At 51.2% G+C, this 27,690-nt stretch overlaps 1 protein-coding gene across 3 annotated transcripts in view; it reads left to right on the top strand.

Moving 5' to 3' along the window:
- The window catches only part of PSD2 (pleckstrin and Sec7 domain containing 2), an 87,482-nt gene that overhangs the window by 49,788 nt on the left and 10,004 nt on the right, over positions 1 to 27,690 (top strand). For 2 of the 3 annotated variants that reach the window (XM_032703144.1, XM_032703145.1), the window contains 9 exons: positions 652 to 1,140; positions 2,852 to 3,046; positions 7,505 to 7,585; positions 8,098 to 8,210; positions 10,106 to 10,166; positions 17,639 to 17,729; positions 18,659 to 18,702; positions 22,135 to 22,325; positions 23,460 to 23,530. In XM_032703144.1, coding sequence (XP_032559035.1) covers positions 652 to 1,140; positions 2,852 to 3,046; positions 7,505 to 7,585; positions 8,098 to 8,210; positions 10,106 to 10,166; positions 17,639 to 17,729; positions 18,659 to 18,702; positions 22,135 to 22,325; positions 23,460 to 23,530 — 1,336 coding nt within the window. The remainder of the gene's footprint in view (positions 1 to 651; positions 1,141 to 2,851; positions 3,047 to 7,504; positions 7,586 to 8,097; positions 8,211 to 10,105; positions 10,167 to 17,638; positions 17,730 to 18,658; positions 18,703 to 22,134; positions 22,326 to 23,459; positions 23,531 to 27,690) is intronic. The other variant, XM_032703146.1, reaches the window with a different exon arrangement.

Genomic DNA, 27,690 nt, shown 5'->3' with positions numbered 1-27,690 from the left:
GCATCTCACAGCCTGTAATGCTGTGCCTGAATCCCCCAGGCCATCTGTAAAGCAGGATGGAGCCTCCCCTGCTTGGGTGTTTGTCGCCTTTCACGTCCCTCTCAGTGGAGACAGCACTCTTTGGAGGCAGCCTTGCACTTCCAGGGTGCCTCATCCAAGGGAAGAGGCTGAAGTTACAGCACGTGGATTGCTCCCTAAAAGCTTCTGGTTTTCCTCCCCTGTAAAAGGGATCAAAGACATTTGCTGCTGACATCCAAACTTAAATGAAATATCCTCAGCCTTCAAGATTTTCATGCTTTTGAAGTAGCTGTAATTGGAACACTTAAAGGAAGATTAAATCCATTCTGGCATTGGATCCAGTAGCAGGTGTCATGTGCAAACGTCTCCAGTTCAGAGGTCTGGCTTTTTACTGGGACATGAGCAAATTAAGGGTCGATTGGGCCTCTGGGATTGCTCATCACAAAACTCTACCTTTTTCAGCTGTAGAAACTTGTAATAAAATCAGGAACCAAGCAGGTTAAACCACAGAAAGATCCCAAGAGCCTGTAATCACAGTGTCCATTTCTACCTCTTCTCCTGCCTTTTAGCTCCAAGTGGAACAGGGCAAGAATTGCCTTGACAGTATTTTTGTGTTTCCCCCTTTTGGTCCAGGTTTGCTTCTGGAGATGCCAAGCTGAGCTGCAGCGATGATGACAGGGAGCATTTTCAATTCAAAGACATCAGGGATGGCTTCAGCTCGACCTTTGAGAAGATTGTTGAGTCTGACCTTATGAAAGGGACATACTACAGCAGCCTGGACTCTCTGGATGTCCTGTCCCTCACAGACGAGACCGACAGCTGTGTCAGCTTTGAGGCCCCGCTCACCCCCCTGATCCAGCAAAGGGCCAAGGAGAGCCCCGAGCTCTTGGAGCAGAAACTGGCAGCCCAGCAGAGAGAAGCCCTTCACCACATGGCTGCTGACAAGCAAGAGCAGGGAGCAGCAAAGCCAGCAGAGGGGGATTTTGGGAGCCCTCTAAGGCACTCTATTACCAGCAGCAGGTCAGAGAATGTGCTGAGCCGGTTGTCCTTGAAGAGTATCCCAAACGGGTTCCACGTGGAGGGGTCGGAGGAAGATGCCACCAAGATCATTAACTCCATCAGGTAAGACAGGGAATTTCTTGGGCAGTGGCTCCTTGTCTTATGGGATCCCAGTCCAGGAGCAAGGCTCAGTGGACATGTTAGAGATGGAGCTGCTCCTTTATCCCTTGTGCTTCCTCTCTGGTGTTGTTGTGGCAGAGAGAAACACCACCAGGAAGAGCTTTGCTGCCTGTGGGTTAGGACTGCACTGGGGACCAAGGTCTCATCCAGTTAGTCCAGCAGGGCTGTGTCTGAGTCCTCCCTGTGCTCAAAGCCAGGACCCCAAATCACAGGTGAGCTGCAGGATCCTGAGGAGTCCTGTGATCCCAGGAAAAGCCAAAGTTCTGCACTTGGTGGTCCTGTTGGCTCTGGAGGGCATCACCATCCCTCTGGCTGCTCACAAACCTCGTGTGTCCTTACAGCAGGTGAAGCTGAGGCTCCTCTGGGCAGACCCCTGACTCATCTGCCTGACACCTTGGCAGGTTGGGGGCAGTCAGGTGCACTCCCAAGTGTGCTCTGAAGTGCAGGGAAACCTCAGAGCTTTTTTTAGGACTAGATACCCCTGTAAAAGCCTCCTTAAAGGTTCTTCTGCAGACAGTGAGGAGAACAGCAGAGACTTCATCCTCTGCCCCAGCTCAGACCCAGTCCATCACCCCTGGGAGGCAGCAGCTCATCTGTAGGGCACTCCCCTGCATGAGGGAGAGCAACCAGGTCATGTCCGAGGTTCTATGTCCAGCTCCCAGGCCTTCAGTGAGTCACACTGTTCAAAAATGAATCAATAGGTTCTATAACTGGCCTTGGACAGGAAAATAAAGGGCTGTATCCCCACCTACATGGTGCCAGCAGGGCTGCCTGGAGTGTTGTCCATGGCAACAGTTGGCCACGAGGCCAGCAGGCAGCTGGGAGAGGAGCAGCCCACCTGTAACAGCAGGTTTGGTGCCAGTCCCATTGACACCATTTGTACAAGTGCAGTTTCTCATCCCCAGCAAATAAGCTGAACTGAAAAGCGTATTATCTATCCCTAAAATTTCCTGAATGTCCACAGCTTGGAAAGAGCTTGGCATCCCTTTCCACACGAGTGGAGAGAGAGGAAGCTTCAAAAGGTGTTGGGGCTGCTTACTTTGATACATCCTCATTACTCAGGGAGAAGTCACTCTCTCTGCAGCCTTTAATTTGAAATTAAATCGTGCCATTTCATTAGGCTTGTCCAATGTCCTGTGAAGAAAGGTAATGCATATGTACCCCCAAAATGCCAGGCAGAGGAAGGATTGTAGGAAAATTTATTTCCAAAGTGGAGAACACTGGACTTAAAGAACATTAACCTCAACAGTGTTTCAAACACTGGGCCTGGGGAAAGACATACCCCCTGCTCTTCTCAGGGCTTTTGTCATCCCTGGATCCCCCCAGTGTGGGGGCCCTTAAACATATCTGCAAGTACTTATCTTTTTCTCATGCCAGGGAGAGTTTCTCTGGAGTGCAGGAGAAGAAAACATCTAAAACTGGCTCTGGGAAAAATGGCTCTTCCAGGCAGGAAAGTCTTCCTAAGCAAAATAAGCCCTGATCTCCTCGTAATAAACCTTCCAGAAGGGTCTTCTGCCCTTACAGCCCACCTCATAAACAAGTGGGTTTTTTCATACATTTTGGAGAGGACGAGAAGAAATGGAAACGTGGCGTTTTTGGGTGGGTTCCACGGGGTCACATGGCTGCTCCTTGAGTGTCCCGTATTCCCATCCAGCGACGCCAGCCTGAAGGACACCCTGTCAGACTCCGACTCCGACATGGGCAGCACGGAGCAGCTGGACCAGGGCAGCACGGACACCTTGGCCAACGGCTGCAGGGCGGACAGCGAGGCTGCCAAGAGGTTGGCCAAGCGCCTCTACAACCTGGAGGGCTTCAAGCGCTGCGACGTGGCACGGCAGCTCGGCAAAAAGTGAGCGGGGCCACCGTGGGAGAGGGTGGTGGAGGTGGCAGCCTGGAGCACGGTGGTGGGGAGGGTCTGGGGAGCACTGGAAGGGGCAAACCTGGTTGCTGGATGGGGCTGTTGGAGATCCTTCCAGTTGAAACTGGCCCAGTGCCCTTAAAATATGAATCCTACGAGCTGCCTGAGATGTTGGGCATTAGCTGCCACAAGCTGCTGCCCATCAGAACCGAGAGCTTCCTGTGTTTGGTAAGGGCCCAGCAAGACTACAGCAAGTCCCCAGGATGAAGGTTTTAGCATCCAGGCCTGGATTGTCACAGGGATCCCTGCCAGTCCCCAGGTTTTTCATGTCTGCACCCCAAAACCTTCCTGCTGCAGAGCCTCCCAACCCAGTCTGTAAGATGGCAGGAGAGCAACACCAGAGGTCCAAGCACTTCAGCTGGTAGATTTGCTTGGGTAGAGCAGAAGGGAAATAAAAAGTGTTTATTCAAATATTCAAAAGTGGGAGAGTTGCAGAGATTTTTAAGAGACAGAGTAACAGTAATGAGTGTGGCAGTAACAGATTATTTTAGGATGGCAGTGGGTGTGAAGGCACCAATCCCCATCATCCTTTGCCTGGATCAGATATAACCCATGTTGCTGGGATTTTTTTTTTTTTTTTTTTTTCCTTGAAATATCTCCCCCCTGCCCAGATCAGCAGAACACACCTTGTACCTCAGTGAATACCCAACCTTTCAGTACCAAGGATGGTCTGTGACTCCCAGCTTAGTCCTGGGACAGAAGGAGCTCAGGAATGGTCTCCCAGAGAGGCCCTTTGTATCACCTGGAAGCATCCACATGCTTCTCTTTTGCTGTGGTTCTTGTAGCAGGTGCATTGCTGGTTGCTGCTGCCTCAGGTCTGACATCCTTCTCCTTTCTTTCAAATTTGCCATGACAGCTCATTGAGGGGGAGTAAGTTCCAAACAATGGCTCTCTGAGTCTATTCCTTTGCTAGTTCCTGCAGTCCTCACTCACCCCTGCAACCCTCACACCTTGGGAGGGTGTTGGGTGACCCACATTTGGGAATTGACACAGCTTTTGAAATAAAAGTTTCGTTTTGATCAGCTGGGTTTTGACATCTGAACCCTTTCCTGGCATAAGGCCTGAACAGAGCTGCAGGCTCTTGTTATGGAGCAGGAAAGGGAGAAGGATGGAGATAGGTTTGTGTTAAGTTGGTCTTTCTCACTTAAGACAATGTAAGACAAACCTATGGTGGTGGGAGCAGGGTAAGCTTAAGTGATGCTTTGAGGTCAGCTCCGTGTAGGAGGGCTGAGCAAAAAGTGAAATCTCATTTTGAAGCTATTTAGCTTGGTTTACGCCCTTTTTTACTTTGTGGTCATTGGCAATTTTCTCAAAAACAACAAAACAAAACAAAAAAGAAAACAACAAAACAAAACGCCAAAAGTAAAATAAACCAAAGCCAAAACCATTCATCATTGTCAAACAAAGCAGAAAAGGCTTGATGAAGGTCTACAGAGCTCATCTTACCTTTCACCTCAGTTGGATGGAGGTCTGTGTGGCAGGGCCACCAGCCAGAGGATGGCAGGAATGTCCACACAGGAAATGCCTTGAAAGGCCACCATCCAAAGGATGGCAGGAATGTCCCCATGGGAAATGCCTTCCTGTGGGAATGTCTCTGTGGTGTCTGAGCTGCGTGATGGAAGTGTCACCCATTCCTGCAGGGAGGGCTGGGTCTGGCACAGAGAGAGAGGAGGACAATTCCTGAATGAGGAGACCAGAACAAACACCTAAACCCACCTTAGTGTGGGCCATGGTCTTGCCCTGGCCAGGGTTGGCAGCCCCTGGCCTGGGACATGTTAACTGGCTCTGGAGCTCAGGGAGAAGAGTCCCAACAATGTCACCTTCCCCCTGGCTAGACATAGGAGTTTGTGGCTTCCTGGGAGCTGGCTGCCTTCAGGTGACCTGTGATACTGTCCAGTTCCCTCAGCAGAGCCAGCAGCCCCTGCCTGCGGCTTCTCCAGGCAAGAGAGGGACCAAGGGGGGCACACAGGAAGGTGTGATGGGCACCCAGGCTGGGGACTGCTGGCACCACAGCAGCTGGCTCAGACCACTTGTCCTGGGATTCACAAATTCCCCATGGACTCCTGGCCTTCAGCAGGACCCACTGACTGAGCTGAGCCTGTGCTGCCTTGATGGGAGTGTGGGGTGAAGGGGAGCTCCCACCCACCTTCATCCTGCCTGTCTAGTTAGAAATGTAAATTAAGGTGTAGCTCCATGTGTAGGCCATGGAAACATCTCAAAAGCAGTTCAACCCACCCAAAATCTGTGCTGGGTATAGACATGCCAAGTCTTGTTGCTTTAGGGAGCCTCGGGCAAGGCCATTCCTTCAAGCTCAGCTTGAGAGTAAGTGTGGGAGTCAGACACTGCTCTCCCCTGGTGGCTGCAGTGCTGCAGGACATGGCAGCTGTTGGTCTGTGCCCAGGGCACAGGGTGCCCAAGCAGGTTCCCAGGACACCTGGTAAATGGATGCCCAAACAGAAGGACTCAAAGAATCACGGAAAGAATCACAGAGAGGCTTGGGTTAGAAGGGACCTTAAAGCTCATCCAGTTCCAGCCCCCTGCCATGGGCAGGGACACCTTCCACCAGACCAGGTTGCTCCAAGCACCATCCAGCCTTGGACATTTCCAGGGATGGGGCAGCCACAGCATCTCTGGGCAACCTGTACCAGGGCCTCACCACCCTCACAGGGAAGAATTTCTTCCCAATATCTAATCTAAATCCACTCTCTGGCAGTGGGAAGCCATTCCCCCTTGTCCTGTCACTCCATGCCCTTGTCCAAAGTCCCTCTCCAGCTCTCCTGGAGCCCCTTTAGACACTGGAAGGGGCTTTCAGGTCTCCCTGGAGCCTTCTTTTCTCCAGACTGAACAACCCCAGCTCTCCCAGCCTGTCTCTGTGGCAGAGGGGCTCCAGCCCTCAGAGCATCTTTGTGGTCTCCTCTGGACCTGCTCCTACAGATCCACATCTTTCTTGTGCTGAGGACCCCAGACCTGGACACAATACTCCAGCTGTGGTCTCACAAGGGCAGAGTAGAAGGGGAAAGTCCTTTACTCCTGAGAGACTAAAACAGCCCGCGTGAGGGGGTGACTGGGGGCAGGGAGAGCACTGGCTGGTTCCCAGCACTGGCACAGCCAATGCATGAGGTCTTCTGCAGGCTCAGAGCTGAGAGAATCCCAGGGGAGGTCTGGGGCTTGCTCAGTTCTGCTCATCCTTTGCCACAGGGGTGAAGGTGTGGTGACATCTCCTTTCACAAACATGTGGTCACCTTCTGCTGTGAAGTTCCAGGACAAGTGGAGAAGTCCCCCTGGGAAGCTGGCAGGAATTTGCACACCAGGGGCTGTGACACTGCTTCAGACAAATACTTTGGCCATGGGTCCATGAGGTCTTTCCCACAGCTAGTGATCCCAAAATGATAGGGTTGTTTTATGAGTGTGAGGCCTTGTGGCTTCATACAGCTTTGAAACAGTCTCCTGCACAACCTCCAGCATCAATATTTGTCTCCTGCCTCTCAAAACTCAGCCTGGGACTCTCCCCTGGAGCTGTCCTGCTGCTCTGTCCAACCCTGCTATGTGCTGTGCATCCACACCAGAGGCATTGCAGCATCCACCTCACAGCAGAGATGAGATAATGCCGTAGGAAAAGCAATGAATTCTGTTTTAACACATCTTGGCATGAATTTGGATGTGGAATCCTTAGCAAAACACTTTTCATTTCGTGGGGAGAAGGAAAAGGAATTGTACATGGCAAAGGCTGAGCATATTGAGATCATGTCTGATTTCTTGCCCACTTTTATTGATTACTCTTGCACTTCCATGGACCTGTGCAAATAGAGGAGCTCAACAGGCCCCATTCTGGCTCTAAAGACAGCACATCTCCAAGCATCCTTCAAAAACGTGGCAGGGCAGTGGTTTCTGGAGAAGCATCCAGGAATGAGCAGGGCCAGAAGCTTGGCTGAGCCCTCCTGCTCCGGTTTCCAGCAGCATCCATCTGCCATGGGAGCAAGGTGCTGTGGTGAGAGGGCGGGATGGGAGCCTACGTGGAGTGGAGAGCAGGAATATTGCAGTGGGAGGAGGAGACACGTCCAGCAGTGGGAGAGGAGTAGGTGCTGAATGAGCACAGGACATCCTTATGGCCTCCTCCTCCTCATGGATGCTTTGGGAGGAAGCTCTGCCTGGCCAGCAGCACAAGAGGGGTGCAGCAGGGGAAGTCTCTCTCATTCTCAGGTGTCTGGGGCTGCCTGCAGGAATGTTACTGTCCTTTTTAAGCCCAGAGAAAGTCCCCCTGGGTCTGGAATCACATCTGCAATGTCTTGCTGTGATTGGGCTGGCCAGGAGGCAGCAGTCTGCTTTTCCTCTTGTGGGCAGTATCTTCTTCCCTGATGAAAGGGTTGACTACTCCCTCTTTAATTACAGCAATGAATTTAGCAAGTTGGTGGCAGAGGAGTATCTCAGCTTCTTTGACTTCACTGGCCTGACCCTTGACAAAGCACTCAGGTGAGCTGGGCTCTGGGATGGATGGAGCAGGGCAGTGGGGATTCCTCCAGGCTTCCCAGCACCGTGGGGGCCTCCCATGTGATAGGAGCAGGGACAGGGGGGAGCTCCAGGCTGTCATTGAATCTTTGCTTTGGTACGTTTGGCACAAGGTGCTGCCACCAAAAGTGCACGTCAAGGGGAGGGTCCCCAACCTGTTCCCCCATGGCAGAGAGCAGCTTTCCCAGGAATCTCATCCCGTACAAAATCAGAGCAAGTGGGAGTGACTTCTTCCCTTGGGATGGGCAACCCCATCCTGGTGCCATGGAGCCAGGGGTGGGTCAGAGCTCAGCTGGCAGTGTTTCCCTGCACAGCTCAGCACTGGCTCCAGAGACCCCCTCGCATCCCACCTGCAGGGCCTGGGGTGCACAGGCTGGGGGGAGGATAAAGGGCCCCCTTCCCATCTCCCTCCTTAGCATGGACACTGCCCAGCAGACTGATCCACGAGGTCTCTAAGTATCCCTTTGTTCCTGCAGGACGTTCTTGAAGGCATTCCCGCTGATGGGAGAGACGCAGGAGCGGGAGCGGGTGCTGATCCATTTCTCCCGGCGGTACTGCCAGTGCAACCCAGAGGAGAGCACGTCTGAAGGTACAAACCCCTGCCCCTGGGATCCTGCCCTGACTGTTATCCCTGCCCTGGGAGGGACTGGGGATGCTGGGTGCAGACATTGAGGGGAGACTTTTCCATGCGGATTGAGGAAAACTGCTGGCCTGCCCCACACAGGATTTGTGTTCCCCACATCTCCAGCTGTAACAGAAAACAGCACAGCTGGGTAGAATTCTGGGCTTGCTGTAGCTGCAGATTTTCAGAGCTACTTTCAGCCTCTCCACATTATTTTTTAAGTGGATATAGTTTCTTCTGACATTTTTAGGTTAGCAGTTGGACTCGATGACCTTAAAGGTCTTTTCCAACCTTAACAATTCTACACTGTCACCATCCCTGGAAGTGATCAGAAGGTGTGGCACTTGGAGATATGGTTCAGTGATGAACACAGTGGTGCTGAGTCAACAGTTGGACTGGATGATCTTAGAGGTCTTTTAATTCTATGATTCCGTGGGAAAGGTCGTTCCTGGTACACGTGTGCACACACAAACACACACCCAGACACGAGCATGCCCATGTTTGCACTTACATAAGTGCCTCTACACACCTGCTAACAGGCATCTGGAAATGCCCCCATGGGTGGAATCAGGCTGCTGCCCTGCTCTCAGCTGCCAGTTATTCCCCTTCCACCCCCTCTCCTTGTTTCATTTTCCTATATTTGTGTGATGTTCTCCCTCACTGATCCAAAGATGAACTTCCCTGGGAAGGGTCCTACACCTGGAGACATTAAACTGCAGGTTGAATTTCCAGCAGCAGTCCCCAGCTGAAATATCCCACATACCAAGTTCTGACTCCTCTCCAACACTTCCCTCTGGAAGTGATCCCTGGTTCTGTTGCATCCACCTCCCAACCCTACAGACCAGGGCCATGGGACCTAAATGCCACATCCAGTCATTGCCTGAACACCTCCAGGGATGGGGACTCCACCACTTCCCTGGGCAGTCCCTTCCAATGTTTTACCAACCTTTCAGTGAAGAAATTCTTCCTGCTGTCCAACCTGGACCTCTCCTGGCACAGCTTGAGGTTGTTTCCTCTTGTCTTGTTGCTCGTTGCCTGGGAGAAGGGGCCAACCCTGGTTTTTCTCCCAGAGAGTTGTGTCTTGTTCCTCCTTTCCTGTACTGATGAAGCCCAGACGTGGAAGAAGTACATGGTTGTGTTTTGACTCTCAGCTGTGTGAGCTGAGAGAAAAAGTGAGTGCAACTGAGAGAATGGCAGGTTTTGGGACACCAGCTCCACCTTGGGGCCATGTGGGACATGATTTACCTGACCAAAGTTACATAGCAAAGCCTAATGTCAGCCCAGAACCTCCCACAGAGACTTAAAAAGTGCTTAAAAAGAGCTTGGCCTTGAGCATGGAGTGCTCAGGACTTGTCACAGTTCCATACAGCCCCAAGAGCTTAGAGACTGGCAGGGTCTGATGGCCAAAGACCTCAGGACAAACCCCTGAGGTCACCATGACCAACTGGGGCAAACCAGCTCTGTTTGCTGGGGTCTCTGCCCCATCTGCAGTGACATCAGGACAAAATGGAAACCATGGAATCATAGAAAGGGTTTGAAGGGACCTTAAAGATCATCTGGTTCATGGAAATGGAGTAAGCTTAATAGAAAGTCTGGTCTTTAGAAAGCTATTGGCAAAACTGCTTTAAAGACAGTTCCCTGGTGATTGTTTCAGGAAAAGGTAGAGTTTGAGAGAGAAGAGGATGACTTTGTAATTTTTTAAATTGTCTTACACAGTTGAATGAAACAGGTATTCTTTAAGGTCCCCAGCCATAGCAACTGGCCTTGGTTCTGCAATAGGTGGGCTGCCAAGACAGCAAACACCAAAACTGCCTGAGATGGGGAGTAATCAGCCATAGCTGTGTGACTGTTGTGTGTTTCAGATGGGATTCACACCCTCACCTGTGCCCTGATGCTGCTAAACACAGACCTGCACGGCCATGTAAGTAGTCCTTGGAGATGTATCCATCCTTTGTCTCTTCCCTCATACTCAATGTGTTGCTGGAAAATTGAGATAGGTTGGCAGAGAGTACTTGACCTGCTCCAGAGGGAATTTTGGGTGCCAGACCCAGAGCTGGGGACAGTCCACACACAAATGTCACTCCAGACTCAAGCCAAAGGCCTGTCTCCTGCTGACAGCAATTATCCTATAGAGGGACAGGCAGTGCAGCTTTCCCCCCAGGACTTGTTGCACACATCAGCCCTGTCCCAGGAGCTCTCACTGGGGTCTTCCCCACCATTCTCTGTTGGTCTGGGAACAGCAGCACCAGTTGTGCTGCGACTTCTTGTGCTGCAGGCACCTGAGGCTCCCCTTGTCCCAGACACTGCTGCAAGGGGGTCAGTTGTTTCATGCAGGTCTAGATTTCATATTTCCTTCCCCAAACATGAAATAAATCTCAGCTGTTCCTTTTCCCCAAGATGTAACAGGAGAATTTCATACCAGAGGGGCCTCTGGAGACAAAGAGCAGTGTGAGCAGAGCTCAGTGCCCAAAAGAGTGGCTGGAGAAGAGCAGAAGCTGTGAGAAGATCTCTCACCACCTTTTAGAGGTTCTTTCTGATGGAGTAGGTTGGATTTGGTCTTAAAAGATCAACCAGAATGTGTAGAGCAGAGGAGAGAGGGAGGAAAAATAACTGCAGGAAGGAGATTAGACCTGTCCAAGGGGACAGCAGTGGGACATTGTGCACCTCTGGAGACCCATTTCCCAGCCACACCTCTGGGAGTGGACCCTGTGCCCTGCTTAGTGCTGAGGCTGAAGGCACTGCTGACCCAGATCCCCTCCCTGCTCTCCAGGTGTAGAACAGCTGTGAGGCTCAAAGGGCTGTGCTCCCTTTCTAGGGGTAGAGGGGCTCCTCAGCTCTCAGGCTGATTAGGTACCTTCTTTCATTGCCCCTCTGAGAGCTCAGACCTGGAGCTGCAGACTCCCCAGAAGGTGGAGGGGACATGGTTGGAGTTTGTTACAGCAGCCTGAGCATGTGGAACCTGCACACCCCCTTTCTGCCCCACAGACCCAGGATTTTCAGGGTCATCATCAGGCTCCTCTTCTGCCTCCAGCTGGTAACCCTTTGCTGTCCATCTGCACAGGCTTGCCCAGATTTTCTCTTCATTAGCCTGTAATGAGAGCACAGAAGGCCATAACTCACCTCTCTTTGTTTCATGCTGGTTTATAATCATGTTTAAGGGGAGCCTTTTTCTGTGGGGCTGGGAAGAGGGCGCTACATGAGCGCTCTTCACCGATGAGGGCAAAGATGCAAAGGCCACCAGCTTCACCAGGGCCATCCTGAGGGCTCACCTGGGAGACCCTTCCCATAATTGCAACACAGATATTGCCCTCATGGCAGTGACAGTGTCAGCACAGCAGCCAGTGAAGGGAGTGACTGGTTTTTGCAGGGGGATCCCGTCCAGATGTGCCCTGTGACATCCTTTCCAGATGTGGCCTGCACCAAGCTGCCTACAGCTGCCGTGGCCTCATCCTCTGGGAACAGGGAGCTATGACCAGTGTCACCCTGGCCTCTGGGTCCATTCCCACCCACATGGCTCCCAGTAACCCATCTCTGCACTCATCCTTCAGCCAAAATGGTTGGAGCCAAGGAAATATTTCCACCAAAGCATTTCCATTGTGGCAGAAGGCAAACTATGTGACTTCAGTCCAAAATAATCTTATTTAGTCTAGTTTTTTTTAAGGAAAAAAACCAGATCCAAGATATGCCTCTGGGAAGACAAACATTATTGAAAAGGCCAAAAACCCTACCTAAACTTCCAAAACCTTACCATTTCTATTTTTCATTGACAAGCTGGCTAAGAGGCCTGGTAAGAAGAAATGTTCTCGTGATACCTAGGCAAAATAAAAATAACTTCCTTTTGACCAGGTGTGGAAATGCCTGAGCTTTTCTTTGAAAAAATCTTCTCTTTATTTTTCTGCATGTATAACATTAATTTCTTCTTCTCCTTTTCCTCTTTTTTTTTTTTTTTTTTTTAAATTTCCTTCTGCTCCTGGAACCTCTCTTTCTGCTCTTTAACCCTTTACCAGGTGGTAAGTGCAGTCATTCTAGTGTTTTGCTTTGAAGCACTGGCATTTGACTTATTTGTTTTTTTTTTTTTCCTGTGTTAAAAACAGTAAGGGTTTTTGTTTGTGTGGATTCCTAAGTGATTGTGCAGTGTTCTTCCCTTGGCAAGCCATTAGCAGCTGATATGCATCCCATGAAATGCTCCTGGTGTAAAGGAACCTCCATAAACTGCTGTGTACCTGGGAATGTGTGACTTGATCTGCCAGCCCTTCTTGTTAAAGACGCTGCCATGATATTCCATATCACTTTTAATTTTATTTCCTTTTTTCAGTCTTGTGTGTGTGTGTTGCAGTGTTTTACTGTGCATTGCCAGAGTGGGAAGTTCCTCTGGGGAGGACAGGGGGGTTGATGTGTCTCTGTAAAGGGGCAGTTCCCCACAGCAGTGCCCCTGGAATGGTTCAGCATTCCAGCAGGGACCGTGACACACACGCTGAGTCCAGGCCTGAAGGTAACAACACTGGCTTTAAAACAGGAGATTTCCACCTGCCCTTAGTACTGTTCATCTTCTACCACAGGTGCACTCAGACCCTGTTTCCAGACTGCCCAGAAAACTGTCTTTAAAATGAGACATTCCCCATTCATGGAAGCAGCTGGAGTTGGTGTGAAAAGCCAGCAGTCACTAAACATTCCAAGCCTTGTAGTACAAGCCACGTTGTTGCAACTCTCTGCCTTGCTCTGCTGGTGCTGTTTTTGCTCCAGGAGATCTTATGGCAAAGTAAGAACTGCCCTGCCCCATCTCTGCCCCATGGAGGCAGAGCTTTGGGATGTCTCCTTCTCCACTGTCGGTGTTTTCCTTCCTGGCCATGAAAGGACAGTGACAAATGAACGCTTGAGCATCATCAGCACTCGTGGGGGCATTTTGGAACTTTAGCAAAGCTCAGCTTCTGGAATCATATTGTGATTTGTTCAAAAAGCAGGCCAGCAGTTCTCATGACCACCAAACAAAACTTGACATGGGATCCTGGGCAGCTCCTGACTCCATATGTCCATCACTAATCTTACAAACCCTGTGATCCCCTCCTTAAGCCAAGCTCACGGGTTGGTGTTGGCAGTACTGCTGTGTCAGTGGCACTAGAAGAGCTGAAGAGCTCTGAGGTTGGAGCAGCCACTGGCATCACCTGCAGAGTGCCCCCAGTCTGCCCAGAGCAGGTTTGTGGGGCCCAGGGCTCATTGGTACAGGTTGGTTCCCTGCAGTGAGGTGATTTTGCTCCTGCAGCCTGGAACATCTCCACTACCTTGGTCCGGTCAGAACAGTGACCCCTCACTTCATGCTGGAGCAGAAATGGAGCTGCCTGGGTGTCTTCCCCTGAAGAAGAGCATTTGGGAGAGGTCAAAGGGCCTGAGTGGAAGCAGGACCTGCTAAGGGCATGATGCTCGTGCTGGGGAGTCTGGAGATGTGCTGCAGTCACCACTTTGAGCTGAGAGGTTTGATTCCTGGGACCTCCAGCCCAGAAGCTCAAGTGGTTTAACACCTCACAGAGGGAATACTGGGAGAGCACTCCAGTAGCCACCCTTCACACACTCTAGGTCCTGGGAAACTGCTTCTCCTCCTGGGGCTTTCACATGGCACCTGCTCTTCTCACTGAGCACCCAGCTCCATACTCACCTGCACAGACTCCTAATGCTGGGATTTGGCAACAGCCAAGGAATGCCAGGCTACAGGCCAGAGTCTTCTGGAGGTGGATGGAGCCATCCTGGACACTTCAGGAGATGGTCTGTGATCATCTTGGGTGAGGCAGCTCAGCAGCAGATGGCTGAGGCCAGGAGGAGGCAAGAACCCAAGTGTAAACAGGGGAGTTACACTGGGTTGAAACGATGGGATGGCAGAATTAGCCCTATCTACCACCAGATCAATCTCATCCCTGAGGCTGTCCCATGCAGGGCCAGGAGTTAGAATTCAATGATCCTTGTGGGTCCCTTCCAGCTCAGGATATTCTATGGCTGTCATGCACCTTGTCTCTGCATCCCTGTGTTCCCATACAGTGTCTGCACCCATCCACCTCTGCCCCTCCATTCCCAAACTGTCTCTCCCCATTCATCTAAGTATCCAGCTCTTCTCAGATATTTGATCCACTGTTTAATCCACTGCTGGCTCACTGGCTCCCCATGCAGCACACCATGGTGCTCTCTCATATTCTGACTGGTTTCTCATGCTTTGCTGCATTGCCTGGAGCAAGCAGAGGTGGGACAAAGTTCTTTTCTGCCAGGGGGACATATCAGGAATAGTAGCTACGTGTGGCTGTGAAACAGCCTCTCTGGCTTGTTCTGTTGCTGGTAAGTGACTGATGTACCATTAAATAAAAGCAAAATGCCCCCATTTATGTCAGGCTGGACAGGAATGAAGCTCTGCCTACTCAGAGCTCCCAGTTCAGCAAGAGATGTAGAACATCTGAGGCCTGAGTTTTGAGGTGTGCAGACACATTCCCCTGAGGATTATGGCCCCTTGTGATGACCTTGCTGAATCTGAACATGCTGTGTAAGAACACATCCCACTGCACCCTGGGAGTGGCCCTTTCCAGGGTTTTCCTGGGATCCCCCATACTTGCAAAATACTGTTGCAGTGTTTGAAAGCTCAGGCAGTCCCCGGTGCTGATGCTGTTGATAATGAGGCACTTGTGATCACAGAATCGTTTCTTTGCAAGTGTTGATCAACAGAAGCTGCAAAGTCTTTGTCCTGGGGTGATGTTTTTTGTTCTCTCTGCTCAGCTCGTGTTGATGTGGAGGCACTTGCAGGGCTTTGTGTTTGAGTGGCTGGCTCCAGCCCACTTCCCAAAGCAGCAAGTGTTGAGAAGCGTTTAAATATTGCTGACATGAGGTTTTATTGCATCAGGGCCACCCCATCCTGTTCTGACAGCCACCCTCAGTCCTGCCCCTGCCACTGCAGTGCTTCAGCCACCTTGCCCAACAGGGTGATTCCCAGTATTCCCATCCTCGATGGACCTTTCTCATCACCTGTTCTGCTTGTCAGGGAAAGGGCATATTTTCAATTAGCTGTATTTCCATGGTGTGGCTCCTGTCTCAGGTGAGCTCAGAGATGGTCTTGCACCACAGAAAGAGACAAATCACAGAATAAAAAGGAAGCCATCCCTTGGGATGAAGGTACATCCCAGACACGTACATGAGAAACCCAAAAAAGGGCCTGTGAGGCTGGTAACTTGTGATATCTCACTGTATCCACTCATTTCCAAAAATGTGTTGGCCTCTGCATTCAGTGCTGTATCACTACAGCAAGATCTCTTTGGGCAGAAAGACCAGTGCTGTGCACTCTGCTTCCCTGCCTCAGGGCAGGGGTGGGAGTAGTCACCTTCTCTCTGTGTAAATTTGGTGCCTCAAGGTCTCAGACAACACTCCTGCCTCACCCCCAGACTTCCCTCCTCGTGGAGGTTCCTCGCTGTGTTTTTGAACGTTCTCTTTTACCCTCCTTCCTCTCTCCATCCACAACACTGGATTTCTCCTTTCTTTTTTGTGTCTGAGATTCACTGGCCAATGAGCACACAAATCTCTCTTCCCTCTGCTGAAATCCCAGCATGTCTGCAAGGTTTCCTGAGCTCTCCAGCAGCCCATGTGCCCTCTGAGCCCTGGCTGGCAGTGGCCTCTGGCTGATGGGGGCTGTGGGGCTCCCCGTGATGGCTGAGCTGTGTTGTGCCAACCACATCCCCAGGCACTGCAGATTTGTAACAGTGCTTTATTCTTCTTTTTCTTGATCTCTCAAGGGTGCCAGCTCATCTGGAGCTGGCACCAGCAGGAGGCATAATTAAGAGAATCAGACAGAGCTGCTCAAAGGCAGCACTTGGCTCCCCGTGTAGCCCAAGAGTGTTTGCACACACAGATGACAGGTGGAGGGGGGCCATGGGGAGCTAATCCCAAGGCCTCACTCTTTCCTGATGTTTTCATCTGGGGAGAAGCCTCCAGGTCATCTGCAGTGCATGTTTGTGGGCAGGTTTCTGGTGTCAGTCTCTTTCAAGACAAACAGAGAAAAGCAAAATGCCCCTACCAGTGCAGCTGGACAGGAATGAAGCTCTTCCTACCCGAAGGTCCCAATTCAGCAAGAGATGTAGAACATCTGAGCCCCGAGTTTTGAGGTGTGCAGACACATTCCCCTGAGCATTATGTGCCCATGTGATGACCTTGCTGCATCCAGCAGGTGACCTGCTGTGTGAGAAGGCACCCCACAGAGGACACATCTTGCCCTGTATCATCTGCTGCAGCTTCATCCCCTTCCAGTGACCCAGTGAGGCCCTTCCTCTCCCCCACTGAGCCCCTAAGCAGGACTCTGATTACTGTTCTTGGCCATCTTCCCAGGTCCTCCTGGATGGCCACGCTGTCCATACCTGGATGTGAAGCACACCCAGTGTCAGGATGCTGTTGGGATCCTTAGGACCACTGGTGTGAACTCACACTCTCCTCACTGACTCCATTGTCCACTCCATGCGCTGTCACCCGGGGTCTGTCCTTCACACACTGCAGGGTGTGACATGACATGGCACTGCAGACATCCACCTTTCCTTTGTGTCATCAGACTCCTGTTTCCGAAGCCTGCAATTCCCACTGACTCCTCCACACCTCTGCTCCAGCCCTTTGCAGAGGTGGGGTTGCAGAGGGAGGCTTGGGAAAAGGGCTGCCTGCCTCAACCCCAGCAGGCTGAGGAAGGGGCTCACCTGACTGTGGTGAAGGGTAAAGGGTTTGGGAAGGCAGGTGCCACAGGTGATGGAGCCATGATATCAGGGATACCAGATGGCCTGGAAGCTTCAGCACCAAATATCCTTGGCATTAGCTGGTGGTGAGTGTGTTCCAGGTTGTGAGATTCTCCCAGTGTATGTGCGTTGCCCTCTCACACCACTGCACTCAAGTCCGTGCAGTACCATCTGGACCATCTCTTTTTGTAACAGCAATTGAAAATAACATTTTCCATGAAGGACCAGCCTTCCCTTGCCCAGTGCTGGCTGTCTCAGGTGCTGGCACTGCATGCTCACACAATTTCACACACAGCAGCCTTGGAGCCCCATCCAAGCGTTACCATTTCAACAGAGTGCTTGCTCTGAGTTTTGAGACACAGCCCTTGTGCCAGGACCAACCTGGATCACTTGGGAAGCTTGAATCAAGAGCTGGAGAGGCTATTCTCAGGTGTCTTATCCCCACCATTAAAAAAGAGGTCATTTGAAACATTTGGCTGTTGGCATGAGCAAATAAAGCAAAGAGCCCCAATAGCAAATCAGATCAGAAGCCCTTTCAGCTTCAAGCTCTGGGGACAAACCCAGGCTTTCAGCACCACATGTAAAATTGTTCTTTGAAAGGCACTGATTAAAGTCAAAACTCTCCCCAAGATTAATGAGCTGCTTCTTTGCCTTACAGAACATTGGCAAAAAGATGTCGTGCCAGCAGTTCATCGCCAACCTGGACGGGCTGAACGATGGGAAGGACTTCGCGAAGGATTTGCTGAAGGTAACGTGATATAAATAGACAGTGGGATACTGTCATTATTATTGCAGTGCCACCTAGTCCTGCTGGGGCACCCTGAGCCCTTCAATCAGCATTTTCCAGTGCAGCTTTTTCAGGAGAAGAATTGTAGCCCCCATGGTTGTCTCTGCTAAGAGGTCTGTTCCCTGGTGGTGTTTTGTCCAGATTTGGGGCATATCTGCCCTCAGAGCATACCAGGGGCCCTTTTTCCCCCAGCAGCTCTGTGATGCACACAGAACAAGGCACCCCCCACCCCCAAATGTGACCATCCAGCACTGATACTTCACTTCCATGTAATTAGATGCAGTGTTCCAACACAGCTAGTACAGTACCATGGGCTATTGGTTAAACACTCCAAAGTGAGTATTTTCACCCTACTCCACAGGGCTACCTCCACATTCCTCTTTCCTAGCCCATTCCTGCTTCTTTTCCAGTGCCCCAGGGAAGCCACTGGAATTCTGCACAGCAGGAACTGGAAAAGCTGATCCCAAGGTCACTCATCCCTCCCCTGCTACTCAGTTCAAGACTCCCCTTTCCTTTCCCCTAGTGGAGACATCAAAGGTGTCGTGGCATATCCTTGAGACTTTTAGCATCTTGTGTAGGCCAGGATTCATTCAGGACTAGGTGCAACACCCAGCATGAGTCAAAAATGTGATATACAGGCTCCTGAGCAAGGTTGGCTGCCAGACCCACCTGCTGCTGACGTGCCCAGTCCGATACCCAGCGTGGCACACAGATAAAAAGGGGTCTGGCAGGACAGCAGTTGTCCTGGTCATTGGTGAATGCCTCTCCAGGACAGTTCAACAAGGAAGGAATCTCTCCAGGAGCACAGACAGAATGTGGAGGAGGAGATGATCTCGCAGCCAGACATGACTTCCATGAGAAACACAGCTAATTCCATGTTCTTGTTTCAGACACTGTATAACTCCATCAAGAATGAGAAGCTGGAGTGGGCCATGTAAGTATATGCTAAGCATTTGAGAGCTAGTGTGTCCTTCCAAGTGTCTGGCAGGTCTTAAGTCATGTTTTCAGTCCCAGAATATTTCCTGCCAAGCCCTTAAGCACTGAAGTGCCCTCTGTAGGCAAATGGAGTTTATTTATGGCTTGGACACAAAAGAAGTTGGGGAGGTTGGTGACAGTCTATGGATCCATGATCTAAAGGAAGGGAATGCCCTCTTTGTTTACTGTTACACATGTAAAATGCTGGTCCCTCTCCAGGTGCTTCAGGAGTCTCTGCACAAGGAAAGATCTGTGGTTACTTTGGACACTGAGATTTTCCACCTCTTCCACATAGGTTTGGGTTTTTTTCTGGAAATAGAATCAGAGAATCACTCAGGAGGGAAGGGACCTTGTGATATCTCCAGCTCCCTCCTCAAAGTATGGTCAACATTGAATTCAGACCAGGACACTCAGAGCTTTAGTCAGTTTGATCCTGAAAACCTCCGAGGGCAGAGAACCCACAACCCCTCTGGATCAACAAACCAATACTTAATTATTCTGAGAGAGGCACTGTTTTCTTGTCTCTTTTGTTTTGCCTTATGCCCACTGACTCTTGTCCTTCTGCCATGCACTATGGTGAAAAGCCTGGCTTTGTCCTCTCAATAACCCCCTCACACAGGGAAGGCTGCCTGGAGGTCCCCCAAACCCACCTCTTCTCCAGGCTGAGCAAGACCAGTTCCCTCAGTCACCTCTTACACAGCCCTCGGGTTCCTTGGTGGCCTCAGCTGGACTCTCTCCACCCTGTTGATGCTCTTTGCTGTGCTGGGGGCCCAGCACTGTTTGCTGTATCACGATATGATGCAATGAGTGCAGAGCAGGGGATCACTTCTCTTTGCCTCCTCACTGTGCCGCTGTTACACAGCCCAGGGTGCTCTTGGCCTCTGTTTCTGCCAGGACACACTGGCTGCCTCCTGCTCACCCTGCTGTTCACCCAGAGCCCCAGTGAAGCCCTGGGGTGCTCCTGGCCTCTCAGCAGTGGCCCTGTACCTGTCTTTTTTATGTCATCCACAAGCTCAATAAGATGCACTTTGTCTTCTCCTCCGGATCAAACAAGCCTGGAAACAGCTGGCATGGTGCCCCCATCACAGGTTCACACAGCACCTTCCTCAGCCCTTGTTCCCTTGCTCTGCCACCCACCCCTGCTCAGAGCACAGGCCAGGACCTCAGCGAGGCCCCCCAGCCCCAGTGTCTCCTCATTGCTGCTGCTGGGAAGCCCGTAACAGACCTGGGATCCTAAGCTAACACTGTGGACATTCCCTTTCCCTTTTTCTCTTTCCCTTTTTCTCTTTCCCTCTCCCTCTTTCCCTTTCCCTTTCCCTTTCCCTTTCCCTTTCCCTTTCCCTTTCCCTTTCCCTTTCCCTTTCCCTTTCCCTTTCCCTTTCCCTTTCCTCCCATCCCCTCCACTCCCCTTTCTTTTCCTCTCCTTTCTTTTCCTGTCCTCATTAATCTCAGACCTCTCTTGTCACGGGACTGAACAGAACCTCCTGGGCCTTTAGCCCCATCACCTGCTCTCTTCCTCATATTATCTTGAGCAGAAAAACATCTGGAGCCGGTTTGATCCTCCCTCCCTCCCCACCTACCTGGGTCAAGCTTTGCAGAGCAGGAGCCCCCATCGCCTGCCGTGCCCGATGGCAGCGGCTGGTGTCTCCTTCCTCAGCCAGCCCTGGGAAGGCAGGAGTTTCTTAGCGGGTCAGGTACCATCGATTTCCCTTTAAAGCCCATCCTTCCCGTCACCTGCGCGTGGGCTCTGTCGCGAGAGGGAGCTCCGAGCTCCGCAGCCGCAGCCGGCGGGATGGTTTATGTAAGGGGAGTTCAGCAGGAGTGCATCCATCTGCCGCTGGATGCGGGCTCTGGTTACACAACGCCCGCCAGCACAGCTCCCTGCTCGGGCACATCCCAGGGATGTCACCCCCCGCCCGGGTGCCGCTGCAGCATCCAGCCCCCTCCTTCCCTCCTCTGCCCACTCCATGGTATCCCTGCAACCCCTCACTCACCCCACACTGGCCTGGGATCAAGAGACCCCTCAGCTCCTCAAGTGCTGAGAGATGCTCCCCGATATGGGATACCTGGGGCAGAAACTCCCTGGCATGAGGTGCCCGGGTCAGACAGTCCCTGGCACGGGAGTTCTCTCAGACACCTGGCACTGAGGCACATCCTTGCACAGGCAGGACTCTCTCCTCCCTGCTTCCCTCTGCCTTCTGCCCTTGTCCATCCCGGGAAGGAAATGCCCTTGACCACAAATCCCAGCAGACAGGCAGGTGTGTGACCATCAGCACGGAGGACTCTGAGGGGTCCCTCTGGTGCAGCCCAAAGAACTGAGCCCCACTAAGTCCCCATCCAGCTGTAGGGTCTGGGCTCTGCCTAAGCCCCAGGACTCCTATGGGTGCTGAGGGATGAGAAATCATCCTTCTCTTCCATGAAGCATCTGATGCTTTTGCCATCTGCTTGTGCAGGGGGGCAGTGTGGTGTTTTACTGCTCACATTCCAGCCAGTGGATTCACCTCTGGGTCACTCCTCAGCTGAGGTTTGGTCCCATCTGCAACCTAATGTGACCACTCAAAGCATTTAGATATTGACATTTATCACACAGGGCAGAAACTCCCTGTTTGCTCTTCCTCCTTCATGTCCGAGGGACACTGGGAACTATCACTTCCCATACAAGTTCTAGTTTCTATGTGCCAGAGTAGAGACAGGCTTGTTGGAGTCAGTAACACTTTGATAAGTGTCATGGTTTGAGATCTCCAAAGTCCAACTCAACTCTTGCTGTTCAAGGTCCAGGACCAGGAGATCTGTGGGGAGATGCAGTTTTTACGGAACTGACCAGCATTTCTTGCTCTTTGCCAGCTCACCCCGAAGACACAAGTGGGGAACTGATGTATAACCTGTTCCAGGGTTTGTCTTTTTTTGGTCAAGTGGCCCATCTCCCTAATGTCTGCAGAGCTTTTGTTCCTCAGAGATGCAGAGAACATTCCTCAAGGTCCTCCAGTATTTAGGAGACCGCAGGTGCTGCCAGCAGTTGAGAAATGATGGTAATACCTGGATTTCAGCAAAAACTCTCCTTAAGCTCTGGTTTTAGGGCACAGAATCAGAGGATCTCCCTGTGAAATGCCTGTAGTCCTCAGCATGGGATGTCTGCAGTTTCCTGGTGTTCAGACAAGCCCCCATCCTCTCACTCATGTTGAGTAACCTCACAGTGGGACCTCTGGGACAGTTACCTGCCACCCAGCTCAGACCACCACCACTGGCACTCTCGGTGTGCATTGTCCCTGCATCTCCTTTCTTTTTCTTTCCCTGACCTGTAATATAAACTCTAAACCCAAGGCAGACAGGGCACTCTGTGACCCACCTCATGTGTTCTCCACTCAGTCTCTTCTCTGATTTTGTTTCCAAGCGATGAGGACGAGTTGAGGAAATCCCTCTCGGAGCTGGTAGATGACAAATTCGGAGCCAGTGCGAAAAAAGTGACGAGGATTGTTGACAGCAGCAACCCCTTCCTGGACATCCCCCAGGCTCTGAACGCCGTCACCTACAAGCACGGAGTCCTCACCCGAAAAACCCACGCAGACATGGATGGGAAGAGAAGTACGTGCTAAGGGGACAGGGAGAGGTGCCCCAGGCAGTCCCAGAGCTTTTCCCTACCCTTCTCCCTGGCATGTCCTCACTGCATCCCAGGGAACACAAGAGACATCCCCTGAAATGCCAGGATGCAGGGAAAGGAGGCTGGTTTTGAGGCATTTGTAGACATGAATGTTTTCAGGAGGCCTCAATCTTCCCTTCTCACTGCCAAGGAACCTAACAATGCCTGCCCCACACAGACAGACCTGGGCTTCCATCCTGTTCGTGGGCCCATTCCCAATCCCACTCTCTGAGCAATGGGGGCAGGATGTCCTCCCCAGCCCTGGCCTTGGGGACAGTCTGGTCTGCCAGGCTTTGCTCCTGTCCATATCCTGCCATGTGCTGGCTGGGGGACAGAACATCCCACAGCTCTGCTATCATCATGTGGGATTATAGGAAAGGTAAAGGAAAAGATATTTGGGAACTGTTAATGAGCAGAGATTAATTAAACCTTGGATAATCCCTTTCACTAATTGACGTGACTGGCCCAGTCACTGCAGCCAATTTAAAGTCTTTAGAAGAGATTACCACCAAAGGCCTCCCTTGCTTCCAGCACTTTCTTAATATCCTGTGCTTGGAGGACCAGCTGTCTTGTGGTGATGTGGATGGCTCCCCATGCCTTCCACCCCTCTCCAGCTTCCAGGAAGCTCTCTGTCCCCAGGTCCATCAAGCTGGCTGGTGGCAGTGCTCCCTCCTCAGTGTAAGAGAAGCTCCTTACCCAGGGCACAGCTACCCAACTCACCAAGAAGCAGGGAAGCCTCAGGGACTGTCTCTGCTCCACGAGCATTTAGTCCAAGGAGCGTGAACCTGGGCTTAGAGGAGCAGAGACTTCCTGCAGGTGTCCAGTGCTGCCCCTGGACCAGCTCATCTCTGGTGTTGACCTGCTTTGTTCCTGCTGGGAGGCTGCAAAGCCCAGCTACTGTCTCTCAAACACATGTCCCTGCAGACAAGCCACTCATGAGCAAAAACTTGGAGGTGTATGAGGTCTGGGCATCACTGTGTGCCTGTGGTGGGTCAGGAGAAGGGTTGGGTTTGCCAGGAAGGTCAAACAGCACCAGCAGGAGCAGACATGTACAATTAAATATTCTTCCTTTTTTTTAGCTCCCAGAGGAAGAAGAGGTTGGAAGAAATTTTATGCTGTGCTTAAAGGGACCGTCCTTTATTTACAAAAGGTAACCATGGGGGATTATCCCCTTTGCTGTCTCGTGCTGTCTCCAAAGCAGTCCTGCTGTCCTAAGCAGGAGACTCATAGGTGCAAGTAGAGGTGAATCCATGTCCTAACACATACATGGACATGGACAGGCCTCCTCCAGAGACTAAAGCTGGAGGATGCTCTCATCTTTTGTAGTGGTGTTCATGCTAAGGAGACTATTCACAGCCTCAAAAGAGGACCCTGAAGGAAGAAATATGAAAGAGAAAACACTGAGGCGAGATTTCTGCAGAAGTATCCCAGCAAGTAGGAGCTGTTGGAGATGATGAATGAAGAGATGATATGGAATAGATGAAATAGGATAAGGGTGAGAAATGCAATAGGAAACTGAAGAGGTGGAGCATCTGACCAGTCTTATCCTGCCTGTTGTTTTATTTGCAGGCAGAGATCTGATTATGCACAGCTTTATTGTGTCTGATATAGGAAGCCAGTTGTTGTGATCTTTTTGGACTTCAGCAAAGCTTTGGATACTGGTTCTCACAGGATCTTTCTGGACAAACTGTCCAGCCCACAGCTGGATAAACACACCATGTGGTGGGTGAGCAACTGGCTCATGGGTTGGGCACAAAGGGTGACAGTGACATCAGGCTGGTGACCTGTCACTGGTGGGGTTCCACAGGGCTCCACTGTAGGCCCCGTGCTCTTCAACATCTTCATAAATGACTTGGAGGTGGGACTGGAGGGGATACTAAGTAAGTTTGCCCACACTGAACTGGGAGGAGCTGTCGACTCCCTCAAGGGCAGAGAGGCCCTGCAGAGAGACCTTGATAAATTAGAGAGATGGGCAATCAACAAGGGCAACTGCCCCTGGGATGGGGCAACCCCAGATGTAGGGACAGACTGGGAATGAGAGGCTGGAAAGCAGTGCTGGGAAAGGGCCCTGGAGGTCCTGGTCAATGGCCACTTGGCCATGAGTCAGCAGTGCCCTGGCAGCCAGGAGGGCCAACCCTGTCCTGGGGGGCGTCAGGCCCAGCATTGTCAGCCAGGCCAGGGAGGGGATTGTCCTGCTCTGCTCTCTGTGGCCTCACCTCAGGTTCTGGGGGCAGTTTTGAGCAGCATAACATCAAAAAGATCTAAAGCTGTTAGAGAGCATCCAAGGGAGGGACATGAGGATGGGGAAGGGTCTGGAGGGAGCAACTGAGGTCACTTGGCTTGTTCAGCTGTAGGAGACTGAGGTCAGACCTCACCAGGGTCTGTAGCTTCCTCACAAGGGGCAGCAGAGGGGCAGCTCTGATCTCTGCTCTCTGTGACCAGTGACAGGATCCGAGGGAACAGCTGGAGCTGTGTCAGGACAGGTTTAGGCTGAATCTTGGAAAAAGATTCTTCCCCCAGAGGGTGGTTGGGCACTGAACAGGCTCCCCAGGGCACTGGTCATGGCCCCAAGGCTGACAGAGCTCAATGAGTGTTTGGATGACACCCTGAGGCACATGGTGGGATTGTTGGGACTGGTCTATGCAGGACCAAGAGCTGGACTTGGATAATCCTTGTGGGTCCCTTGCAACTTGGGATATGCTGTGATTCCATGATTTTATGCTAAAGTTTATATTCTTCTTCATGACCTTCCTGATCTGGGTCCTTCCATGGGCTGCTAAGTGACACTTTCTGCCTCTCTTCATCTCTGCTTGTTGTGTGGCCACCTCTAGTCAACACAAGCACAAATCCCAGGTCCTCATGGAAATCAGAGTCACCATGGAATATCTTCCCTGTGTGCTGTAGGATGACACTTGGATGCTAGGAGGGTTTGCTGGAAAGTTTTCCGTGGGAAAATCCGAGGAGACTGGATAGGGGCTCACTTGAATGTGAATCCCAAGCCAGCCCAGGATGCCAAATGTCTGTTCATAATGCAACAGCATAACCCACTGAACTAGGTCTGAACTACCTGAGCAGCACACGCCGAGCAGTAACCCATTGAACTCACCATTGAGCAGCACTCCCCGTGGGCAGATGCTCCTACGAATTGCAGCATTATCTCCACAGCAATGAGAGTAAACAAACAGTGGATTGTATAAGAAAGGCAGAAAGGTCCTCGGGGCAGCACGGAATTATGACTCAGAGCTCGTAGCACACCCCAATGATTCCCGTGTTTTGCCAGGTCCTATGGCAGATGTCAAAAAGCCCACAGAAATCTGGCAGCAGCGCATGGTAACTTGCAGTGTGGGTTGCTCTTAGCCCAGTGGGGTTTTCACAGCCCTGCCACTCTGTCTTGCAGCTGAGGGAGAGCCCAGATCTAATCCAGCCCCTCAAGTCAGCAGCACTCTTCTCACATCTCAGTCCTTGTCTCGTTACGAGTCTCCACATGGAGTCCACCAAAGAGTCCTCGTGCTGCCACAGGTGATGCTTGAGGATTTGGCTTGTACATTTAATTTTATGACAGTTTTTCCATGGAAAAAAAAAAAAGACATTTCAGTGATTGCAGGAAGCTTTTGGATGCGAATGGATTTTTCACCATGGACTTCTCTCTGCACGAGTCAGTTGAGAGGGTAAATATTTCCTCTTCAGTGGAAGAACAGGGGCAGGCACTGATCTCTTCTTTGTGGTGACCAGGGACAGGACTTCAGGGAACAGTCTGAAGTTGTGATAGGGGAGGTTTAGGTTGGAGCTCAGGAAAAGGTTCTTCCCCCAGAGGGTGGTTGACACTGAACAGGCTCCCCAGGGAAGTGGGCACAGCACCAAGGCTGCCAGAGCTCAAGGAGTGTTTGGACAATATTCTCAGGTACCTACTGTGACTCTTTGGGATGGTCCTGTGCAGGGCCAGGAGTTGGACTTGATGATCCTTGCGGGTCCCTTCCCAGCATATTCTGTCATTATGTGACTGGGAATGAAATACACTTTCAGAATGGAATTTTATTCCCATGCTGGACCAAAATCCAGTTTACTGAAGATTTTCTTGACACTTGTACAGCAGCAGAAGGAACCGTGACGCTGACACTGAGTGTCATCACTGCTCCCAGGGCAGAGGGGTTGGAGTTTCTTTGCTGTTTCAAGGTTTGCAGCAATACCCACCCATTAACATAGTTCATTATGTTAGTCCAAGGTGTTCAGGATTTAAAAGAGAGCAAGGATGAGACTGACATGGCAGTTAGAAGACTGTTCTTATCTCAGTGACCTTCAGAAGCAAATGGTTAAGCCTGAGGGCTTTCTTTACGGACAAGGACTGAAGAAGCAAAACACCCAAGATTTGTTTAGGTAATGAAAGTGTCTGATAAATAACAGCCATGACTGATGTGTAATTAGCAGGAGGGACCAGAATTGCCAAGGGTGCCCCAAGGAAGCTGCATTTGGAACAACAACAAAAGTAAAGCTAAGGAATGTTTGGGCAAAGGATTTGGGCAAAGAGGGGTTTCTTGGTTGTGAGCTGCTGCCAGACTGTGTTATAGTCCTCTTAAGGGGATTCCTTGGGCTGGGCTTGGCTACAGACTGTGTCTACCAGGCCTGCAGAGACAGAACAGAAGGATGAGACCATGAAGACAAAGTCTTTTCCCTGTCATTTCCAAACATTCCCAAAGCTACGAGAGTGGATAAACATCCACCTGCCCTGTGGAGTCCTGGTGCCATTTCCTGCCTGTGGGGTGGTTTGCAGAACAAAGGAGTTGCACAATGCAGAAGGAAGCAGTGTTCCAGCCTCCAGGATCTCAGCAGAAGATGCCTGCAGATAAACAAAAGGTAGAACCTAGCCTGAGCACAAATCACTGGGGAAAGATTTTCTGATGTGAATATAGAGGAGAAAGCACCTGCCTTCAGACCCACCTGATGTCACGGAGCACAGGTTCAGCCTGTTCCACTTTTTTGCTCAGACCAAATCAGGGACCTGGGCTTTAATAGGAAATTCCCAGAAGTTTCATAGGAAACTCTCCTCCATTTGGTTTTGAGGAGCAAGTTGAGTATAAATAAGAGTGAGAGAGGGAAAGCAGGGGGGAAGGGGGGCCTGCGGAGGTAGATAAAAGGAGGAACAGCCAGACAGAGAGGTGGACATAAAACAGGCAGAAGGGTGGGTGGGTGAACAGGTAGAAGTGGGTCTGACAGAAACAATTCAGGCAGCAGCCATGAACCTGCTGGTGAGGAGATGTCACATGTCATTGACTTGCTGGTGTTAATTGCTGGATCAGCATGTTGGAGCACAGT

Source organism: Chiroxiphia lanceolata, chromosome 15, assembly GCF_009829145.1.
Source record: "Chiroxiphia lanceolata isolate bChiLan1 chromosome 15, bChiLan1.pri, whole genome shotgun sequence".
NCBI classification, from domain to species: Eukaryota; Metazoa; Chordata; class Aves; order Passeriformes; family Pipridae; genus Chiroxiphia; species Chiroxiphia lanceolata.
This window is presented reverse-complemented; position numbering and strand designations above follow the sequence as displayed.